This window comes from Paracoccidioides lutzii, assembly GCF_000150705.2.
Source record: "Paracoccidioides lutzii Pb01 unplaced genomic scaffold supercont2.14, whole genome shotgun sequence".
Taxonomy (NCBI): Eukaryota; Fungi; Ascomycota; class Eurotiomycetes; order Onygenales; family Ajellomycetaceae; genus Paracoccidioides; species Paracoccidioides lutzii.
In genome coordinates, this window is record NW_015440960.1 from 923,306 (window position 1) to 946,446 (window position 23,141).

General features: G+C 45.7%; 6 protein-coding genes across 6 annotated transcripts; 5 read left to right on the forward strand and 1 right to left on the reverse strand.

The window, feature by feature from the left end:
* Nucleotides 1-1,560: 1,560 nt before the first annotated feature.
* On the forward strand, nucleotides 1,561-3,690 carry PAAG_05547 (hypothetical protein; the record flags this gene model as incomplete). The annotated part of the gene is made up of 2 exons (XM_002792772.2): nucleotides 1,561-1,645; nucleotides 1,718-3,690. 2 exons carry the CDS (start codon nucleotides 1,561-1,563, stop codon nucleotides 3,688-3,690), a joined length of 2,058 nt encoding a protein of 685 aa, XP_002792818.1.
* Nucleotides 3,691-4,460: 770 nt separating this feature from the next.
* On the forward strand, nucleotides 4,461-6,035 carry PAAG_05548 (sphingosine N-acyltransferase lac1; the record flags this gene model as incomplete). Its single annotated transcript, XM_002792773.2, has 3 exons — nucleotides 4,461-4,586; nucleotides 4,658-5,395; nucleotides 5,484-6,035. The coding sequence occupies 3 exons, from the start codon at nucleotides 4,461-4,463 to the stop codon at nucleotides 6,033-6,035; spliced, it is 1,416 nt and encodes a 471-aa protein (XP_002792819.1).
* A 1,483-nt stretch (nucleotides 6,036-7,518) lies between these two features.
* On the reverse strand, nucleotides 7,519-8,511 carry PAAG_05550 (hypothetical protein; the record flags this gene model as incomplete). Its single annotated transcript, XM_002792775.2, has 3 exons — nucleotides 7,519-7,611; nucleotides 7,909-8,164; nucleotides 8,351-8,511. The coding sequence occupies 3 exons, from the start codon at nucleotides 8,509-8,511 to the stop codon at nucleotides 7,519-7,521; spliced, it is 510 nt and encodes a 169-aa protein (XP_002792821.2).
* Nucleotides 8,512-9,373: 862 nt separating this feature from the next.
* On the forward strand, nucleotides 9,374-13,604 carry PAAG_05551 (cullin-associated NEDD8-dissociated protein; the record flags this gene model as incomplete). The annotated part of the gene is made up of 4 exons (XM_015845609.1): nucleotides 9,374-9,606; nucleotides 9,698-12,731; nucleotides 12,788-13,126; nucleotides 13,191-13,604. 4 exons carry the CDS (start codon nucleotides 9,374-9,376, stop codon nucleotides 13,602-13,604), a joined length of 4,020 nt encoding a protein of 1,339 aa, XP_015699835.1.
* Nucleotides 13,605-17,173: 3,569 nt separating this feature from the next.
* On the forward strand, nucleotides 17,174-18,356 carry PAAG_05552 (DUF614 domain-containing protein; the record flags this gene model as incomplete). The annotated part of the gene is made up of 2 exons (XM_002792777.2): nucleotides 17,174-18,032; nucleotides 18,142-18,356. 2 exons carry the CDS (start codon nucleotides 17,174-17,176, stop codon nucleotides 18,354-18,356), a joined length of 1,074 nt encoding a protein of 357 aa, XP_002792823.2.
* A 1,896-nt stretch (nucleotides 18,357-20,252) lies between these two features.
* Nucleotides 20,253-22,988, forward strand: PAAG_05553 (pH-response regulator protein palH/RIM21; the record flags this gene model as incomplete). The annotated part of the gene is made up of 2 exons (XM_015845610.1): nucleotides 20,253-20,337; nucleotides 20,440-22,988. The coding sequence occupies 2 exons, from the start codon at nucleotides 20,253-20,255 to the stop codon at nucleotides 22,986-22,988; spliced, it is 2,634 nt and encodes an 877-aa protein (XP_015699836.1).
* Between the last annotated feature and the right edge of the window lie 153 nt (nucleotides 22,989-23,141).

Consider the following 23,141-nt stretch of genomic DNA (forward strand, 5'->3'; position numbering starts at 1 on the left):
AACTATTATAATCTATTTATACTAGAATTGAGATACTGATTATAAAAATTTATTAGAATAAAACTAAATGATTTCTATATCATCAAGTAAAGCTCTATTCAGAATCTAAATCTTAATAAATTGATGAATCAGTTGACTACTCATGTCACTATCACTATGATTCATCTCAACTCATCTATTATAAATATTATCATTAAATAATTTGATGAATGTCAATACTATTACTATGAGAATATAGAGCATATTATCAAACACTGCTAGTTTAAGAATCTGAATCTCACAAGCACTAAATGACAGAAATATAATAAGAAGTGCATTGAGATATTGAAAAATAGAAATAGAAATAAAACTAAAAATAAAGATAAGAGTAAAGATAAAAATGCAGAGAATTTACTTATAAGTCAGTCAATTTAAATATTTGTTATAACAATTTCTCTAAATATTGAAGAACTTTTGAAAAGCCAGCCAGATTATGAGTGAAATAAGAAAAGGATTTGATGGATACAGCAAGTGGAAGACAAGATAGATTGACAGAGAAGATGAATATAATTGATTTGAGCAGGACAGTAACTAGTCTATACAGTAGCTAGTCTAAGGGAAGGTGTTAGAGCCTAGGCTTCTTATTATGGACTAGCGCACTGCACAGTAGTATATAGCATCCCTGAGATAGGCTACAAATACAACCACTTCAGACGTCCAACACATATTGGGTGCGCAAGTCCCGCGCTCATTAATTGTTAGGAGCCATACCCTTTCCAGCGAGCCATCCAATCTCATGAGATAACTATGTACCCTGTGCAAACGACTATCCTGGTGCCTCTGGATGAGATAACGTGTGGCCTCTAGCTACTTTAGGTCTAGTTTCCGGGAAATTCAAGATGAACTAACTATATTAGAGGAAAGTATGTAGAACGCTCGATGGCTGTGTGATTATTTCTCTTGAATCTGGTAGAAATCACCAGCAGTCCTTTATTAGTAAACTCGCGTCTACTTGATGATGGCAACCTTGGGAGCGGCTCATTTGATGCTACGAAGTCTCCTGACTCCTGGGGCACGCCAAGCAAGTTCCAGTTATCAGTTAACCCGCTAAGCAGTTAACATTTGTAACTAGGGGTCATTCACTAACAAAACAGCCAGTTAATATTCCCCCGCAACACCGTGGCAGACAAAAGGACCACATGAGGAAGACCTTCAACATCGCGCCTCAACGTCGAATCACACGGGATAATCAGACGATGCAGTCGCCCTGACAGTCTTTTCCACTTAGAAGAGCTTGAATATCTAAATATATTAGATCTTTTCCATCGTTTGGGTTTTAGTTTGAGACTAAAACCAGCCTCCTCGACGCCTCGTTCTCGTACTCAATCCAACAGCTGTTGACAGTGGGCTCATCGGCAAAGGTAAACTGAACCCTAGAAGATTCAATTTCAAGGAGGAAGCAAAACAGACGAGAGAGGCAAGATGACTTTCAATTCAAGGGTCCTTTCATTTTACAAATACCTATACATTTTTCATGTTGTCCTTTTGTTTTCTCGCCTGGTAACTGGGCAAGATAACAGGATGAATACCTATATCCCCGGGTCCGAGGCACAGAAACTTATTGTCGCGGATGGCTACGATATCGGAGAAAATAAGAATGAAACACGTATGTTTATGTGAACTTTTATATAAACTTTTCCGGTGGGATGGATGCGAACAATTTTAACCATTTACACAGAGCTGCTACCATTCATTTTTGAAGCCCTCCCGCTGGGCTCGATCAAACCGCAAGGCTGGCTAAGTGATCAGCTGAAGCTGATGGCCGATGGTCTTGCTGGCCACGAGTACGACTTCTATCAAATTGTCCGTCAGAACCCGTGGCTGGGCGGCACTTACGACTACAGCAATCTGAACGAGGCTATGCCCTACTGGTTCAACGGACTGGTTCCGCTCGCCTATCTGACTCAGGACAAGAGGCTGCTTGAGCAGGTCCGGACAGCCGCAGACTACATACTCACCCACCAACAGAAGGATGGCTGGCTCGGACCGGAAACTAAACTTCCTCAAAGAAATTTCTGGGCTCGGTATCCCATGTTCCTGGGATTGGCACAGATGGCAGAAGCTGAGGCTGGCACTCCCGTAGCCGAGAGGATTTTGAATGCGATGCATAAATTCGTTGACTTGATGCATTCAATGCTGTCTAACAACCTCCAGGGACTGGTGTGGCACAAAGGCGATGATTTCAATGAGCAATGGGGCCGATCTCGGGTGGCGGATATGATTTTGGCCCTGCAGTGGCTTTATGAAAATAATCCTAGAAAGAGCGGTGCCAAGTTGTTTGAGTGCATGGGATATTTTAGGAAGGGCGGACATGACTGGACTTGGTGGTTCACCGAGGGAAATTATATCAAAGTCGACCTCGACACGGTCCCAAGAGAGGTTACGGACAAATTATACCATTTTGAGCATGGCGTTAATGCCGGCCAGGGTTTGAAGGCTCCTGCAGTAATCAGGAGATTTACACATGATGACAGCCTGCTAGAGTTTGCTCGGAGAGGCGTTAACTGGACGTTCCGTTATCACGGTGGCCCCTCCGGCGGCATTATTGCAGACGAGCGACTCGTAGGTTTGAGCCCCGTGAGAGGAACAGAGTTGTGTTCGGTCGTCGAGACAATGTATTCGCTCAGCTATCTCTACCAGTCGATAGGCGACCGGGATTTTGCAGATCGATGCGAACTAGCTGCTTTCAACGCACTTCCTGTCATGCTTACCCCAGATTGGTGGGCTCATCAATATATAGCGCAGGTCAACCAGCCCATCTCCCACCCAGTCAAGCACTCCCCATGGTTTAATGTTGGATCTCGAGGGCAGACTTTTGGCCTGGAACCCAACTACCCGTGCTGCACAGTCAACCACCATCAAGGATACCCCAAATTCGTATCCAATATGTTCACAAGGTTTGGTTCAGGCGCCATCGTGCACGCACTGCTCGGGCCAGCTGAAGTGGCGACCACAACCAAATCAGGGGTGAAGGTTAACATCAAATGTGAAACCAACTACCCCTTCGAAAATGTGCTGTACTACCGGATCGACACAGCAGGCCCCTTTAAGTTCGCTTTCAGAGTCCCATCGTGGGTTAACAATGCAGACTCCAGTGTCTCCGTCGACGGAGCCAGGAGCAAAGGCTTAGACCCAGATCCAACAACAGGAACACACAGCATCAACCTAATCCCTGGTAAACACGTCGTCATCGTCTCGTTCACTACATCACCCCGCGTTGAGCCACGAGCTAACGACACTGTCTCAATCTACCATGGCTCGCTCCTCTACTCGCTCCCGATCAGCTCAGAAGTGCGCAGCGTCAAGAACAATTACCCAGGCGCCCCGAACAACGTGCAAGAGTACACCATGCGGCCAACCTCTAAATGGGGGCTGGCTATCGATCCGTCCATGCTCCAGTTCAACGGTCTCCCCTCCAATACTCGGCTGCCTAATCCACTCTGGGTTGAAAAAGGGACTCAGGTTTCGATTACTGCGAAAGTTTGTGAGATTAAATGGGAACTGACGGAGCCGAAGGATCAAGGGTATGCTCCGAATCCGCCGTTAGCAGGGAATCGGGAGTGTATTGGGAAGCCGTTTGAGGTTGAGTTGGTGCCATACGGGGCTGCGAAATTGCATATGGCAGAGCTGCCCACGGTAAATCTTGCATAAGGGAGAATGGTTGGGGATTAGTTTTGGGTTTGATGTTTTGATTCTGCATTTTTTTTTTGCGATCTACAGCTCATAAGGACTGGTCCTGTGTTCTGTCTTCAGAAACCACGTTCAAAAGGTAGAGAAACATTCCCCAGCATATATTATAACAACATAACTACTTTATTACTATTAGTAAGTACACACATAGCCATGAATACTAAGAGTTCCCAGTGTCATATTCGTAGCATCAATTGAAGTATGATTGTAGATCCATTCATGCTGTTGTTCAGAAACATCCAACTGCAACTACGTACTTTAACTTCGGAGACGGAAGAACTTCCAGCTCCGACGGTCCCCTGAGCTGCCGCCGTTTTTCGCCAATTGCCTCCGCGAAATAACTAGAGGACAACAATAAATACTAAATAAAAGTAATTCTAAAACCAGCTCTGTCGGCAATTGCAACGCCAATTACCCTCTATGTCTCCTGGTGTCTAATTTCCAACGTCTTATGCTGCCTTCCCATCGCCGCCCTGTCAATACCTGCGCAGGGAAGGCTGACATCGGACAACAAAACTGCCCAAAACAGGCCAAGAACGCCCCCAGCCAAAAAAAAAAAAAAAAAAAAAAAAAAAGAAAGGAAAGAAAAGAAAAAGAGGCTTGAAGGAAGCTAAGGGCGACTCCAAAGAAGTCACATCAACTAATATTTATAAATCAAATACATCAAGGCGATAAACGTTCCTTTTCTCCCTTCTCCCACACATTCCTTCTTTCCGCGTTATCAGACACTCATGCCGCGACCACGGAAGTCGAGTAGTCTCGGTGCAGACATTAGAGGGGACACCGGAGCTCCAGCTATGTCCACCATGGATTCCCGGGCTTCCATATCGGATTCCCCTGAGTCTCCCTCGTCTTCGGTATTTTCCCCCTCCCCGCTTAGCGTCAAATGGAATCCCGATTTATTTCTAACGTGCTTGAATCAATGTAGGTGCGCAACCAGCGGAATGGGCCAGAAAGGAGCGGAAAATCACATTCAAAACGGCGGAGGGCGCGCTCACTATTCCGGCGATGGAAAGACCTTGCTCTCAAACACACATGGTTGACACCACTCACCCTACTCCTCATTATCCTCTCTATATACGCCGTGAACCCAACGGAATCCAACCCTGTACACTCCGCCATTTTCCTCTCGTACCCTACCGGTCGCGAAACTCCTAGCGGACCCACTATGTACGCAAAGGGCAGAAAAGACCTCTACTTTGTCGGCTTCTACACGATCGTCCTATCCTTCACACGCGAATTCATCATGCAGCGCATCATCAGACCATGGGGCGTGTCCTGTGGCATCAAGAGTAAGGCCAAGATGGCCCGGTTCATGGAGCAGGGGTACACGGCGATATATTTCGGGTTTTCCGCGCCATTTGGGCTCTACGTCATGAAACAGACGGATATCTGGTATTTCAACACGACGGCTATGTTTAAGGGGTTCCCGCATAGGACGCTAACGGCGGATTTCAAGGCATATTACTTGCTGGAAGCCAGTTACTGGGCGCAGCAGGCGATTGTGCTGCTGTTGATGCTGGAAAAGCCTAGGAAGGATTTCAAGGAGCTGGTTATGCATCATATTATTACATTGTCGCTCATTGGCCTAAGTTACCGTTTCCATTTCACCCACATTGGACTTGCGGTGTATATCACTCATGACGTTTCGGATTTCTTCCTCGCGGTTTGTTTTACCCCAACCCCTTTCTCTCTGCTTGTTGTGGCTGTTTGTGGAGGTGGCGTTTAGGCTAATCCATTTTCAAAATCCACAGACCTCCAAAACACTTAACTACCTGGATTCCCCAATCATTGGTCCTTACTTCCTCACATTCATTTGCATCTGGATTTACATGCGGCATTACCTCAACCTTCGCATCCTCTGGGCCGTCCTCACCAAATTCCAAACCGTCGGCCCCTTCATTCTCAACTGGGCAACCGAACAGTACAAGTGTCGTCTCAGCCAGGTCATTACGTTTAGCTTACTAAGTGCCCTACAGGCCATCAATTTGCTCTGGCTGTTCCTGATCCTCCGCATCGCAAAGAACTACGTGCTGAGCGATGTGAAGCGGGACGAGCGGAGTGACAATGAAGATGATGAGGACGAGCATGAAGAGGAGAAGCAAACTACCCCGACAAAGTTCCCTCAGATTGGTGACAGCTCTGCAAATGCTGCCGTCACAGGTTTTGGTGTGCTGAATAATGGTATTTCTGAACCGCGCGTTACAAGGAGGGCGGCGAAGGAGAAGGAAATCGCTGCTAGAGCTGGAGCTAATGGGGCTGGTGGTGATGATGGATCGCCTAAATTGAAGAAAAAGAGTAGGTAATTGGCGTAGGAGATGTTACGAATGCACGTCTCCTGTTTTAAAGTTGGTGTAAAATAATGAGGAAAATTTTCGGGGCGCAGACTACGAAGGTCTATGGGATAACTTCCCTGCTGTCGCTTTATTTTGAGGATACAGGGCGTCAAAATTGAAGAAAGTCATTGGCGTTATCTCAATCACCCGTTATCCATTCCTCGCTTCCCGGCCCCGTGTCCCCGGCCGATTGCCATACATAGATACGTCGTGAAACATGTGCATGAGTTCAAATAATTGGTTTCGAGAGAATACCCCCTTCTCCCCCCCCCCCCCCCCCCTTCTTCCCTCGGCGTTTTTTTGCTAATCGATTGTTCTGTCTGCAATTCCTTATGTATATTGGCTTGTTATAGGGGTGTTTCGTTTCTCTATATATTATTATTAATATTATTATTAATATTGAGTATTATGTTTGAGCAAACCTTTTTTCCGTTTAAGAATTAAGAATGAGTGATTATGTAAATAGTGGTCTCCCCCCCTTTTCTTTTCTCTGTTCAAGGTGGTTTTGATGGGCTGATAAGCTTTGCCATCTTCTTTGATTGTTAACTTGGAATCTTCTTGCTTCAGCTTTTTTTCTTCTCTCCTCAGTTTCATATTGCCTTTGGGGGGGGAGATTGCTACATGTTGTTTAATTAGATTTCAGGGTGTTGTTTTATACCTTGGACTTTTTTTTTATAACAACCCTTCCCTTTCCTCTTTTCTTCTTTCCTTTTTATTCACCACTTTGTTTCTTCTCTTCTCTTCAGGTAACATTATGCATAATGTTTTAGTATTTCCCCTACCCTCCTCTACCCTTTTTTTTTTATAAATTTCTTCTCCTGCAGTTTTAATCTTTGTTTCCGCTTTCTTTTGCTTTTTAAATGATTATGGTTGGCCGAAACATGATATTGAATATTTAGAGTGTCTCTCTTTTCTATATTCCTGTTTGATATTAGCCGATGGATATATCCTGAGGGCTTATCTTTGGTGTATTGGGTAACATCTTAAAATGGGTGTTTTATTTTTTCAATCTCCTTTATTCCTTATCAGTGCCGCGCGTGTGCTTCTCTTGTTTTGCCCAGTATGAAGTACGGGTGTGTATCCCCAGGTTTAATCCGGGAGAAGAAAAAGAACACAGGGAAGGTTTAGAATAATGTATAAATGACTATATACACATCTACCATATAAATGATGCAAAAAGAAATGAATATCCCGAGTTGTTACTTCGCGCTTATTCCTTATTTTCATTCATTAGCTGGTAGATACACGTACTCGTACAAACTTTGGCATCTCCTCCCACTTCCACCATTTGCACTCCACTCTCCACTCCCGCGTTCCGTATATTGCAACTCACATTTACCAGTTAGACCTATATTCTCTCCGGAACTCTACTAACCGGGCTTGGAACCCCCTTCCACAACACGAACGATTTCTGTCTCGTTATATGTTGCTTAGAGGTAGTTGCAGCAGCTGGTTATGTGGATTGATTGGGTTTGGCCCCTTCTTCTTCAGATTGTTCGGTTGAAGGAGTTGCAGGTCCATCGTCATCGGATTCATTCTCATCGGCCTGAAAAGATGTTAGGGAGAGATGCTTGTTTTTCTTTTTTGCAATGATACCACTAGGTAGGTGCTCCACTGCTCTACCTACATAGGTAGAGACGATGGTTTGGTTTAGGGGAAATTTGGTGGTTGGGTGCGGATAGGGCGATATGATGAGAAATATAGATGTAAACCAAAAAAGCCAACAACACAAGGAGAAAGGAAACAATATCAACAAATCCAATATCCCAATTCTAAAATGGACCATTGAACCGTGATATATACATATATCACAATACAGGTAAGATATCAATTTTTAACGTACCTCTCCCTTCTCTGGCTTGGCCTCTCCCTTCTCAAGCTCGGCAGGAATTGACGCTTTTTGGGGTTCATCCGGCTCCTTCTCAACCTGTAAAGGCTCAGCCGCGCCCATCTCTTCCTTTTCTTCAGGTTTTGTAGTCGCTTGCTTCTCCGTTAATTGCGGTTCCTCGGGGTCCTTATGGGATTCTGGGACTGGCTTCGGGCTCTCAGAGAGGAGATATGCAGCCGCTGGAACAGTGAATACAACTGAACCGATTAGCCTGTCCCAGCACAAGGTAGTTGTCAGTATTAGATAGCCTGTTTTACCAAAGGAAAGAGTAGGGGTTTTTTAACGTGGTTTTCTGCCAATAAACAATGTCCCAATTAATTAAATCATAGAGTGCAAGTCACTGGAAACTTTTGAATGGAAATATAGGATACATATAAATTAAGTATATAAAACATACCATGGCAAATCACTGGTTTTCTTAACCTCGGGGCCGGAGGCATATGTCCTTCTTGATACCTGCTGCCAAACCCGCGATGAAGTTCTGGTGCCGGCTACTCTGGTGGATTGTTGAGCGGTGAAAAAAGTGCGGATGAGAGGTGATGACCGAAAGACAACCATGATGGGCATTTATAGACTGGTTGTCTGGTTCTGTTTAATGTAATTGGGGTGCAATTGGAGGGATCTTGCAGGTTGAAGTTGGATAAATATGGGGGAAAAAAGATGGGGAAATGTCAGCTGGGAACCGGCAGTTCCAAGATTTCACAAGAGGCCCAAGTGTTGAAGAACACGTGACTGATGATTGTACAGCAGGTATTTCACGATGACAAGGGGGAGACAGTGGGGTCATTAAAATTGTGTATATGTGGGCAGTTTTAAGATAATGCTTATGGTAGATAGGAAAGGAAATTGTATTTGATTCAGGATGCTATTAGTTTAACAGATCTTTTAGTTGTAGTATATGGACGGAGAACGCAAGTAGAGACAGTAGTCCGGTATCTCCGTATTCTTCAAAGTCATCCCACCCTCTCAGACTTGCAAACGCGGGGACATCTATCAAACAACCACCACCACTAACGCCCTTTACCCACCAAGAAAACTCAAACACATAACAGCAAACATTCCCAGGAAGAGGGCCTCATTTTGCATGCAACCTTTGTGGCCTGCTTTTCAACCTTCTCTGATCAGTCCCACAACTTCTGGCAACTGGTCAGTCTAACTGCGTATGACCCCTCGGCTACCTTAACTACATCATGCAGACTGATAGCTTCTGAGTTGACCGTGTTGCCCTTGTTGCCTATACACCTAACAAGACATCATTTTCTTGTAAGTTAGCTTCAGCTTTGCTGCACTTTTCAATTCCAGGTCTATGTATCATGCTATCAGGATTCTGACATCCTACTTGTATATTAACATCTCCGTTAATTTCTTGGTTGCTACATTAGTACCGTGATTTCCCACAGTACGAACAAACAGTAATATCATGGCCTATGAAAAGCATACGGCCCAGCAGAGCCTAAACGCTCTACTGTCAAAACTTTCTGATCCGGACCCCGACATCCGGTATATGTCCCTCAACGACCTGTTAACCACCCTCGAACAGCCAAACTCTGCCTTCCTCTCTCAGGATACACAATCTTGCTCAAGACTGGTAGAGGGCCTGCTGAAAGCTCTCGAAGATCAGCATGGCGAAGTGCAAAATCAGGCTTTGAAATGGTATGTGTTGTAGGGCTTTAAAACTACCGTTGGAATCTCCTGTGGAACATCACATTTCGCAACATTAACTTTTTTCGAATTTCTCCCACAGCTTAAAACCACTTGTCGTTCGCCTTCCACTGGAAATACTAAGTCCCTTAATCGATAAACTCATTTCTATGACGAACTCGGAGACTATTGATACGTCAGTTCCCAACACGGCACTGAGAATCATATTAGCAGCTTTGCCCCGCCCCGACCCTGGCGCCCCTCCTACTCGAGAATCGCAAGCAGGGTATTTAGCCGTCTCCAAGGTTCTAATTCCTGAACTTGTAGGGGAAGCCGGGCCATCTAAACAGCCATCGAAAAGGAAGGGAATGTTGAGGAATGATCCGCAGAGGGGTTATAGTAGCGAGGCCCTCGATGTGCTGATCGAAGTGGTAAAGAACTTTGGGCCAATGCTGAACGAGTCGGAACTGGCATTTCTGGAGTCGACCGTGATGGGTATTGTTGAAAACGATAATGCAGGAACTGTAGTTATAAAGAGAGCGTTGACTGCTGTTTCGGCTCTTCTAGCGTATTTCGCCGATGGGCAGCTCAGCAAATTCGTATCAAACTTGATTGAAAGTTTCCGATCACCACACTTGACATCCACTCGCCGTCGACATCTTATTGCAACAATAGGGGCATTGGCTAGGTCCATTCCGGCCAAATTCGGGTCTTATTTGAAAACTCTGGCCCCGTTTGTGCTTTCAGCTGTTAGTGAGCAAGAGTTGGACGAAATGGACGACGACGCCTCGGATTTAGGGGAACATGATCCTGTAATGGATGAGTTGCGTGAAACAGCACTGGTAACGCTGGAGACTTTACTCGGATCTTGTAACACCGAAATGCAACCTTACCTTGGGGATTCAATAAATGCGGCCTTGCGGTATCTCAAGTACGACCCCAACGTAGCTGAGGTTGAGGATGAAGAAATGGGCGGCACGCAGGACGAAGAGAGTGATGATGATGGAACTGAAGAACCCGACGATGACAATGACGACTTTGATGATTTCGAAGAGGAAGAAGGTTACAGTGATATAGATGATATGAGCTGGAAGGTCCGCCGATGCGCTGCCAAAGTTCTATACACGATCATTGCAACTCAAGTGAATGATACAAAAGTCTTGGGGGAAGATTCTATCTACGAGCAAGTCGCACCCGCTCTTCTCGCGAGGTTCACTAAGGAAAGGGAGGAATCTGTTAAGCTTGAAGCTGTCGCCGGCATTACTTGTCTGGTTAAGAAATCCACCGAAATTTCAGCTGCTGTCGACCCTGACGTCCTCTTTTCTGATGCTTTTGGAAGATCGAGAACGTCCAGAAAAAGGAGAAGGCAAGATAGTGATGCGGGTCTGTTTGATTTAGAGTCAGAAGTCGCATACTCACACGCCATGTGCTCTCCAATTTCCATTCCATCAACACCAAAGACAGGTCCTCAGGCAGACATTGCAAAACTGACTCCTAGTATCATTCAGAATATCGTCAAGTTATGGAAACGAGCATCTATACCATTGAAGCAAGCCGCGATTGCGTTGCTGAAAAGTTTGGCCCTTGTTCGTTTTGGAGGACTTGCTGATTTCCTACAGCAGATTGAAGACCCGATCGCAGACTCCTTAAAGACATCTACATTATCGGGAGGGCTATCTGTCTCTGCAGGTACAACTTCTGTCAGTGCTAGCAGCTTGCAGATAGAAACTCTTAGTTTGGTTGCTACGATATCGAAAACGCATGCTTCTAATGCGCTTCTGCCGTTTCTCATTGCGCTTATCCCCGGAGTTGCGAGCTCTGTGAACGATAAGAATTTTAAGGTTGCAAGTGAAGCTCTTGGTGCGGTTGAGGAGATCGCGAAAGCTTTGACACCACCGCGTGTTTCTGCTAGTGAACATGATCTTGGATCACAGCTCGAAAAGCTATTCGATATCATCGTTGATAAGATTGCTGACAACAGCTGTGACCTGGAAGTCCGCCAGCGAGCCATCCACGTTCTTGGTGTATTGCTGGGCCGCACGTCCGGAGGACAGGGGACAAAATTCATCTCTTATGCCCAACGAGAAACTGGGCTGTCACTGCTAGTTGACCGCCTACGAAATGAAACTACAAGACTCGCTGCAGCTCGTGCTATCGATGATATTGCTCTATTTGCCAATGGTCCTGAAGACGTCACTGCACCCTGGGTCCATGATGTAACCTTGGAACTTGGGACCCAGCTTCGCAAATCGGACCGTGCGTTGCGAGGTTCTTGCTTGGATGCTCTCAAAAGTCTTGCAATTAATCCACATACCCGCGCACTCTATGACCAAAAGACGATACAGGTTCTAGCTGGCTTCCTCCAGCCACTCCTCAATACGGAGGATCTGCATCTTCTCACTCCAACTCTGGTTATCCTAGGGAAGTTGATTCCTGGAAATGCGCAAGAGCTCATCAACAATAACATCGTTACTGCCCTTTGTTCCGTGGTACAGGCACCTCTGGTGGGGACAGTTTTAAAAGCATACTTACTTTTGATTCGAGTGATCGGGGAGCAGGGAGCAGGGGCTCTACTTATGAAGGCGTTTTTGCGAGATGTTGGTGTCAATGGAGATCCCGCTGTTGTTGGAAGAGCCATTGGAACACTACTTGTGTACGAAGGTCCGAAGATTGGCGTAAAGATGCAAGATTTCTTGACGGAACTTCAGACAGCGCAAGATGCTCAGCGAAAATGCTTGGCCCTTGCCGTCCTAGGTGAAGTTGGCCTTCGAATGGGGTCTGCCTGTCCATTGGAACCCCAAGTTTTCATCTCGAGTTTCAACTCTAAATCCGACAAAGTACGATTATCTGCGGCCGTCGCCCTTGGAAATTCCGGCGCGAGCAATATAAAATTGTATTTGCCTGTTATTTTGGAAGGACTGGAGAAGTCCACTTCATCAAAGTACCTTCTACTACATTCTCTGAAAGAGATCCTTCAGTACCCTGAAAGCGTGCGGCCGGACGTGGCACCGTTTGCTACGCGTCTTTGGCAAAGACTGCTCTCTGCTTCTGATGACGAAGATAATCGTGCTGTTGGCGCGGAATGTATTGGAAGACTGGCCCTTATTGATCCAACCTCATATATCCCTTTGCTTCAGGTAAAATAACCACAACACATCAGCTGAGAAGATTTCTAGAAACTAAATTCTTGTAGGAATACCTTTCAAATGAGAACCCGGCAGTCAGGGGCACAGTCATCTCAGCCTTCCGATATACACTTGCCGATTCCAGTGACTCTTACAATGATGTCTTGCGGCCTCTCATCATCCCAGTTCTGGTTACGATGCTAAATGACACGGACCTGGGAAATCATCGTCTAGCCCTAACAACAGTCAATTCCGCTATCCACAATAAGACCAGCCTTGTTATTCCACATCTTAACAAAATATTACCAGCTGTTATCAATGATACCCGAATCAACCCCGCCCTTGTCAGAGAGGTCCAGATGGGCCCGTTTAGACATAAAGTCGATGTCGGTCTCGAAGTTCGAAAAGTAAGGAATCACCAAATATAATATTCGTACATCCTAAGTTATCTGTCTAACTTTCAAATAATAGAGTGCCTATGAGACCCTCTACGCCTGCGTAGACGTAGCCTTCGGAACCTTGAACATAACCGAAATCTTTGACCGTATCTTAGCCGGCATCGAAGACGAGCAGGATATCCGCACCCTATCTAACCTGATGATATCAAAATTAATCACATTCGCACCAGATGAAACACGCGCCCGTCTAGACGCGCTAAGTGAACCCTTCCGCACCGTATTATCGACAAAGCCCAAGGAGAATGCCGTTAAGCAGGAGCTTGAGAAGGCGCAGGATGCATCATTGGGTGTGCTGAAGATTTCGCGCGAATTACAAAAGGCATTTCCTGGCGCGGAGACGTCTGGTGAGCATCATGCGTGGAAGGCATATGTGGAGTGGATTGGGAAGGATTTTGCGGTTTTGATCCGGTCGTTGGCGAAGGATTAATAAGCTAAGTTTGGATGTTGTGTTGTGTTGCGCTGCTGGTATTTATTTCAGTTCTTCTTAACTGGGCAACTGCTGTTGTATCTATATTTCGAAGGGATATTGAATTTCATGGTAGATTGAAGTTCTCTGTTTCCCTACCCTTCTGTCGCATTGAACCTGGTATTTTCGCGATCGGATTATGTTTGAACTGAACGGGAAACTGAGAAGAATATCGAACACAGAGACAACATGACTTTATACCATCTTCAAGGGAACTTCGAGAATTCCAAAAACATTCTGGAAGCACTCGCATCTTAGTACACTAAGATAATTGCAGAGTTCTTCTTCTTCTTCTTCTTCTTCTTCAACAAGAGCTGAAGCTCTTCTTTCATTATTTATCATCTTGAAAGATCATCTCATGCTATTCAAAGTCCTGGTTGCTGATTATCATCAGGAGAATTGAGTTCGTTACAAGACTAGCTACTGCGGATGCCAGTTGAAGCTTTATAATCATGCACGGGTATCTTGAGCAAGGGATAAATGCTTCATATCCCGGCCCCATGCCTGTTAGATTCACATCCAGATTACCTGGGGCTTGCGTGCCGAGCTATCCAGCTCCACGAGCATATAGCACATAGCCTAGCCACCTCCATTGATGGATTTCCCCAAGGTTTTTAGCATATCTACCGCGGCAATAGATTTCATCAGATTTCCATCAGATAAGTCTCCTGATAAAGAGATGGAGCGCTGTGTCGCAAATCAAACCTCACTTTTGTGGTGAACCGGGGTGTTGCCGGTTCGCAGATCAACTCGATTAGCTTGGCTTGGCTTTCGTTTTGTCGTCTCCCTCAAAAACTATGAAGGTTCCTACGTGATAGCAAACTCGCGGGTTATCACTTGGTAGACCCATCAAAAGTCCCGTATATGTCTATTGGAGGTATTGCTCTTCCAGCAGTGTTTCTTTAACTCAGAAGCCATCTCATGTCAGGCTATGGAGCTGGTATATCGCTGAGCATCATGCTCCGGTACGAACAATTTGTTTTTTTCCTCTAACCTTGTCCGTATTACGGACAAGGTGGCAGATACAGAGCAGAGATAAAGGGGGTTGAGTGGGGTCTTCAGAGGGCCGTGGCGGTGCTGAATGAAGCTGCGATAACTGCCATCTCCCTCTTGAAAAATTATTCAAAAATCGGCCTCTAAATAAAATACTACAACGGAGATTTTCTATACTCTAGTACGATGTACCTGAACTCACTGCACATTTGCACTGGGATCCTGAGCACGGCTGTCAATTAAGTGGGAGCAGAGGGACAAAGAAAGATTTCGGATCAACTGTGTGATAGACATTGTCAGCCAATCTGGAGAAGTGACTGGGAGTTGGCCAAGTCTGTCAAAACAGTTCGCCTGATACGTTATGTCGAGTTGCCCTTTTATTCAGTCTGTGAAAGGGCATATAGAAGACTCTGAAGACTATACTATTGACCTCCTCGTTGACAATTACGTACCCTAGGTGGAAATTGATTAGTAGTGCCTTCCAGAGTGTCAGAGCGCTTCAATATCACTTGCAAATTTCTATATTTACCTATGATCTGAAAGATGGTATGCATATGTTGGGATGATTCGGAGATATCCGATCCAAAGTAAGCTCCGAGGGACCTGCTCCCATGGTAGGGTTTATTCTCTGTGATCAAGATGACGCCGAGCGGAAAGTAGTTGAAACTACGTTTTCGAGATACATTGTGAACGAATCAAAATTGAGGGCGCTTAACTGCAAATTTCAGTGTCTTTACAAAGAAAATTATAACAGTGGTAACCCAGAAAATGCATATCATCCCGGGAATCCATCTTATCTCGTCCAGATTCAGCAATCGGTGCCATCCCGAAGTTGGAGTCATAAACTCAAATACTGGTTCCTCCGATAGACGGAGCCTTCAGTAGCGATCATACAAATAAGCGCCGCCCATGCCCTTTTCTGAATCACAACATAGAAACAAACAATGGACGTGAATTGGCAGCTGGCAAACCTTCAGAGATCAGCTAAGGTGTTGGTGAAGTCTTGCATTCTGTAAACCCACTCGAGATATTTATGACGGCGTAGAGGCAGTGAGCGGAAAGGAACAGTTTGGCCGGTCGACCATTCAGCGACTCCGGTTGGATTGTTAAGGGCTGATTTGAAACTTGGAGTTGATGTGAGGATACTATTAGAAATCCTTTGCTTTGGACTCAAAAAGTTGAGGTGAGCGAGTTTACATCAAGAGGAAATATTTTGTAATTATGTAGTTACTCTGCACCTACAAAGGATCCTACGCAACGCAGCGTTTGTAAATCTTGTGATATCCAATTTGAAGCGGGATTAATTGAGTAACTAGTTATCTAGTTATGTTCCATTTGTGGCACCAACAGTAACCAACCCAAGACCATCCCGCATAAGAAATAAAGTCACAAGAGTCACGACTCACAGCATAACTCCCCGGGGCTGTTCCCAGGGACTGTTCGCAACTGTGGAATAAGTTAATGGAGTTCGCTTCGAGAGTTCGCACCCTGCAACCCTCCAAAATTGTGAGACACTTCGGCCGCAGCGCATTCCCGTAAAAGCAAAGCAAGCAGAAGAAACTCAACCACGGCCTTTGACTGGCCAACTTGCAACCGTTTTACTGCGACCGCCTCTAGCCCCCTTACAACGCTAACAACTACTGCCAACTGGCTGACACGCCACGAATTGTCCAAGGGAACCTTTCTGACCCCCCAAAGCCGGGGGCTGTGCGATGCTTCCGAGCGGCGTTTGGGTTCAGGGTTGGGTAAGAAGATGTCCTTTACGAATTTAGGTGTCCGAGTTCCCAAAGGAGAGCGAAAGGCTGTGTGAATAATGTGAAGCCAAGCGTGAACCCTCTAAGCTGGTTTACAGCCCCTCTCAAGGGGATCATTTAGAAGCTATTTTGAGCGGAGAGGACGAGGAGGTCGACCTGATCACTTCTTACTTTTTCTGTCATTCTTCTCTTTTTGCCGCTCTTTATCACTACTCCAGATGTTATACGTCCTTGACAAGGAGTCCCTCTACACTACTTTGATATCCATCATCTCCATGCTGCCTTGAACGTTTTTTCTTTAGGTGCAAAATATTCAGGCCTTAGCTTCAGGTCGAGCATACAGAGCCTCGCACTGTTTCAAAGGCTGTTTGTCCCCCTCAGGCGACGTCCACCTTCCAGGCAGATCCCTAAGATGTTGAAATAGACAATCGAGGTGTCATTAAAGCTGAAAATTGGCTAGGTTGAAACTTTTTTGTTCCTTTTCGGTCTCCTTGTTACTTCTGATTACCAGACGGTCCCAGGCACCACGATCTCAATGTGTGTGAAAGTATTCGTTCCATCTTTGTATCACGAAGCGCTGACAGTGCTCCCTGCAACAACCAGAGGCTAGCCTCTTCCAACGAAATCGTTTATAGTTGGCTACCCGTATACCTCCTGAGAACTTCCCACGTTGCAGCAAGTTTAGTGTATCTGACGGAACCCGTCTGCTCCCAGGCATAGCTGGTGAAGAGAGTTTTTGTTCTTTTCCGTTGTTGTTATTCTTAGGAACCAGCGCTTTACAGCATGAGGCCGCGAGTGCAGGTTATTATTTCGAATAATAACGATTATGAGCATCATAACACCCACAACAGGTATTCATACCTGCACACTCCAGCAGAGCTCCATGCTCCGACATTTCCAACACAGAACCCATCGCAGAGAATTCCCTCTGTTCCTGCGAATGCGGCAGAACCGCCTTTGCCAACACCGTTAGACCACCGCGCCCATAGCCGCCCTTTCTCATATATACCGTCAGTCATGCATCACGACATACTGGAGAAGCCAACGTCCTCACACCCTCATACTCAAAGCGCACCGCTATTTTCAGAACACCCAGCACATTTTGCTCCATACGCAGATAATATAGAAAACGCAACCCCAAATGTCCAAAGCCGGCCGAGGATATCTCAGTTCCCTCAGCCCCCCCCAAATGTTGTTCTATCCCCTTCTCGGGACCAGTTCTCAATCAAGTCCCCATCAGGCGCACATGAGCAAGAAGGACGAGAAAATGAGTTCATAATTGTGCCCGACAACAACCCGCTGGAATCACATACTACTTCGCCAGCATATGAACCGCGATCTATCACCCCAGCCTTTCGTGTGGGCCATATTACGATACCAAACAATCACGATCTAGGCCATATTACAGGTCATCTGACGCATCCAAATCAAGGATTGAAAGGCGATACATGGGCTCATGGACTCTGTGATTGCTCAGATTTTGGTACTTGCTGCCTGGGAATATTTTGCCCGTGTATTCTATACGGTCGGACGCAGTATCGGTTGAACAGGAAATCAGATCTAAAAGACCCTACAAACCTACTAGGCTATGAAACCTGCAATGCATCCTGCACTGCGATGGCTCTTTTATGCGGATGCCAATGTACGTATTCCTCCCCTACACCTGGGCCTTCCGTCCATTTTATAGCTTTATCGTTTTCTTATAATAAACCACTCTTCCTTGTATGAATATACTAACTCAACAATGACAGGGCTAATGGCAACGATACAACATTCCCGCGCCCGTCGTGCGTATGCAATACCTGGTAGCATCCCATCAGACTGCGTTCGGGCAACTTGCTGCACATGCTGCACCCTCATCCAGGATGAGAAAGAGATCAAAGTTCGAGAAGAAAGTGCCCGACAAATGGTCTCGACACCCTACCTTCCACCTAGCCTTATGACGTTCAGTCCCCCGCCGCGGTAATACCTTTACCTTCATAGCTAGCGTCTTTATAATGGGTATAGTTTAAGCAATATTTACAAACGCCTCCAAAATTATGACATTCCCTCGACATCATTCCCTTTCCAACTTACGAAAGACGAGTCTAGCAAATGAAAGGAAAAGAAGAAGGAAAAAGAACATGTTATGTACCTAACTGCCGCCCTCCCTTCCTCTACTCCATTACCTAACCATTCTACTTTACGAGCTCCGGATACACACCGACATTTCATAGAGATTCGCCCATTTAAATACCCCCTTCCAGTATGATATAACGAGTGCAAGCTTAGTTTTCGTGTGATACCCTCTTCTTCGAGTCCTGGAAAGAGCATTATTTTCCATTTACCAATTTTACCTTTCGCCATGTATATAGAGTAAGATTTAGCTGTTTCTAACGGTTCGGCCAGATATTTACACTGGACCGGTCGATCTGCAGCGCAGTATGCATTGTTTTCATATATTTTGTCCCTTTTTCCACTTTCATTTCATTCTTTTTTCAAAAAAGTTATTTAGCTTTATATCAGCTCATAATCCCCCTTTCCTTTGAAAGCAAAAGACAGGGTTTGTCAATACAGTTCTGTCAAATTCTTGTCAGGCTTGACTGAAGAACTAGATGATCCTGTCTGTGAGTAGTTATGCATTTTTTGAATGAGACCAAAGACAATATTTCTTGTTATTTCTATTATTGAGTACTGCCCAGTCTGGGATTCAATTCATATGTCTGATTGTTTTAATTTGTCATTGATGATGCAGTCATGATTATTTTCATTCCAGTTTGAAAGGGTGATTTCTTGCTGCTTTAAGTCTGTACATAAAAGAACATGATATGCACAACAGTTTATTCATTAGCATGAAGTGCAATGAATATTTTTGCCATCTATTATATCATTATTAATTTATTTCAGTCCTCTATTTACAAGCTATCTAGATATTTCTTCACAGAACTCCATTTTCTGCCTTTCTCTCCTCACCAAATAACAATGGCCCTTGGTGCCAAGATTCTACAGATCTTGGCACCATCTCTTGGCATTATAAGCTTTTCAAACTTTAAGTTTCCCGCTAAACCTAAGCATTCCAAACATTCTATTGGTGGAATTTTTACAACACGTGATGTGTCATCCCCAGACTGTATTTCTTGGCGAGGGGTGCAGATGACTAAGCTGAATGAATACGAGACTTGGAACCTTATCTCATCCAATATGGGATCTTCAATCAGGATTTCAACGACAATCCATCTACACGAATAACATTGTCTGCTGCAACCAACTGGTCTGGATGGAATAAAAGAATGCTAATTTTGAAGACGGAACAAAGGAGAACCTCGCAAGAGATGAACACCAGAGTATCACGAATTGTTTAAGACTTTGCCTCTGCGCCTCTCTCCTTTTACCATGCCTCTATCCAAGATCGTTATAACGGCGTAAGCCAAAAGGGATTCTTTTTTCCTTTTCGACTGGCTGCAATAGCTTGACCATTTCATACACTCATTTCTAGCATTTCTGAGCGTATCGCCTTATCTTTCCTTGCCCCTCCTGATTTTCGTCGCCACGAGTCGCACGTGTGTTCCCCGACCGGACACCGAACATACAACACCCAGGCTGTGGCGGTGGCGGTAGTCCCTGATTTAACCTTGTTCAAGCCCACTTCAACGGCATTGGAATCAGGGAGGGCCAAATTGATATCTTTTTTCTGTTGACATGGGACATATTTTGTGGACGAGTATACCTTGATTACTCAAGTTGATCGGAAGAGGTATATACATTAGAAAACGGATAATTACCTGCTTCCGCCGGCATTCGTTTGATCTCTTTTACACCAAAGACTACTGGATGTGCGGATGGCACTCGAGCACAACGCCCTGGACCGTGGGCACTGGACGTTATGAGTTTTGTTGGATGGCTATTGTCTCGCAATGCGTCGGACCCTTCTCACCCAAGTTGCCCGACCACTGCATTGGCGAAAGGGGGTACGTAATTACTTGGATTGTCTCCTGTCTTTTTCTCACTCATATCCTCGTAGGTGTTGCTGGTTCTGATGCTAATTGCATATGGGTTTCTTACATCTCTAGGCACCATAATCATAAATAATACCTTTACTCTTACGCTAACTGAAAATGCTGTTTTCAAGCCATCTTGCACGGAAGTTCCTGTCGTCAACATCGAGAATCCAACTTCAATTGCTGACATAGACGAGCCTTTCTACGCTTCTACCTCACCCCAGATGTATGCGATCGCCACTGCCACCGTGGTCAGTTACCTTCTCGTAATCATCCTCTTCATAACACCGCGCACATTCTTTATCGGAGGTCGAGGTGGTGGCGGGGCCAGTTTCCTCGGGAGGCGTGGGAGGTTAACTGGCTCGTATGGCGGTTCGTCCGTAATTGGCGTTGGTGGCCGTCCGTGGCTGCAGAAAGTTGCTGCCGTTACAACTGCAGTTTCTCTAAGTATTGCGACGGCGGACTCTTTCCGCGTTGCTAAAAGTCAATATGACCGCGGCTACATAGATTCTAGCGCTCTAGCTGCTGAAGTCATTGGTGGTGTGGAGATTCGGATAGTCCGCATTATTTCGAGCACCTTTCTTTGGCTGGCGCAGGTCCAGACTTTAATACGTTTGTTCCCACGCCACAAGGAGAAGGTAATCATCAAATGGACTGGATTTGCATTAATTGTGCTTGATGTAATATTCAGCCTTCTCAACAGCTTCATAAACCGAACGCTTATAGCAAGACAGCCGAGGAATATCGTGGAAGCGATACCGGCCCTCAACTACTTATTCGACTTATCCCTGAGTTTGCTATATGCCGCTTGGGTTATTTTTTACGGTCTTTCTAAACACCGTTTTGCCTTCTTCCATCCCAAAATGCGCAATATCTGCCTGGTGGCCCTGTTGTCTTTAATTGCAGTTCTTATACCCATTGTGTTCTTTGTGTTGGATCTTTCGAAGCCTAATATAGCCGGATGGGGTGAGTATATTCGCTGGGTTGGGGCAGCAGCGGCGAGTGTTGTCGTTTGGGAATGGGTCGAACGGATTGAGGCTCTGGAAAGAGATGAAAACAAAGACGGAATTCTTGGGAGAGAAATCTTTGATGGTGATGAAATGCTGGAGGTCACCCCATCCGAGGAGGTCGATTGGCCCGGTCAACGAAGTAATAAACCTAACGGCGGAGGAGGTACAGGATCCGGGCCAATCTGGGGCCTAGCTCACAGACCACTGAAGACACGAGTCACGCTCCAGAGCCGCCTACCGCGGACGATCAGAAAATCCGGACAGAGAAAAACAACCCCGAGTTCTCTACCCACTGGTGCTGGCGTAGATGCACATCTTACCCCTATCCAGCTTACAACGACTCCAGTCAGTCGAGCGGATACTATTAGTGCTGCTAGCACTGTGTATAGGGTCCGCTATCATTCTGTGAGGAGTTTCATCTCCCCAAACGTAAATTGTGCGCCAGATGAGCAACACCGGAAGGAGTTTGCGACCCCCATTAACCGAGCAAGTAGCGGCATTGGTCAATATGATATATTGCCCCCGAAAGCTGCTAAGCAATGGTTCAGGTGGATAGCGATCCCGAACCCATTTAAACGACGACGCGCCTCTCTGCCCATAGAAGTAGCAACAGCCCAGGCAACAGTAACGCAAACTTCGCAGCCAGATTCTCCCTCAACAGACTTGGCAGATGACGCTGCTGAGAAGGATAAACCCCGGAATATTAAATCCAAACTCGACATGATTCTTACATATCTCCCCTGGGAAAAAGGCAGATCTACTCATGAACATCAGGATTCTGAAGCATCTCTGCCAGTCACAGTAATTCCGGCACCAGCAAGGGTTTCACGATTGCAAACACCAGACAGGCCCAGAGAGGGACATGCTGTATCAACAGAGGAGCATTACAATATGCGACAAGACGATTCCAATCTCCCAGTGATGGTAATTCCTGCGCAGCCTCGGTCAGCAAGGGCCTGGTCGCGGACTACTGCGGACCCACCATCCCCGGATGAGTATTTGAACAGTGAGCAAAGGAACGAGCCGTTCGACCGGTCATCCACAGCAGGTGGTGCCTCTCCTCATTCCAGAACTCCGATTGAAACACCCCAACTTGGAGATTCAAACGAGCGTGGTAGATCCGATGTATTTGTATTGGGCCGGACATTATCGTCTAGAACAATAAATCGTGCTTCTCCAACTTCGACGTCTTCCGCTCATGCTTACAACTGGGGTGCGCGACCAATCATTTCGGGGACGGAAGTGCCTATATTGAGGGAGGAAGAGGATGCGATCATTCAGGTTGTCATGGAAGATGCTTCTTCCTCTGAGGATTCTGCTTCGTCTCCTTCCTCTTCTTCTGAACCTATCTATTCCACCACGGAACGGCCACTCAATGATGAAGGGCATATCAATGCCCAGCCTGGTCCATCGCCATCAATGTCGTCACCCACTCCCACGACTCAATCTCGACATGTTTCCTTTTCGAGCACAGATCACGGTCGAGATAGAGATCGAACTCACTCAGCTACTCAGCTAGTATCGTCACCAAATCTTGGCCGTGGTGACATCGGCGTTGGTGGTAGTTCCCAGCTCAGAGATATTGATCTTGAAGTGCAGCACCGTCATTGAAAAGACATCTCTCTGGGTGTGACTTTCAGTTAGTATGATATACACTAACTATCTCCTCAGCTGGAGGCGAGGCAACATTAGGATACTTTTCTGCTGGGCGGATTATGAGCTCAGATTAGCTCCTTACTGCCAATCACTCCTGGTAGTATACAG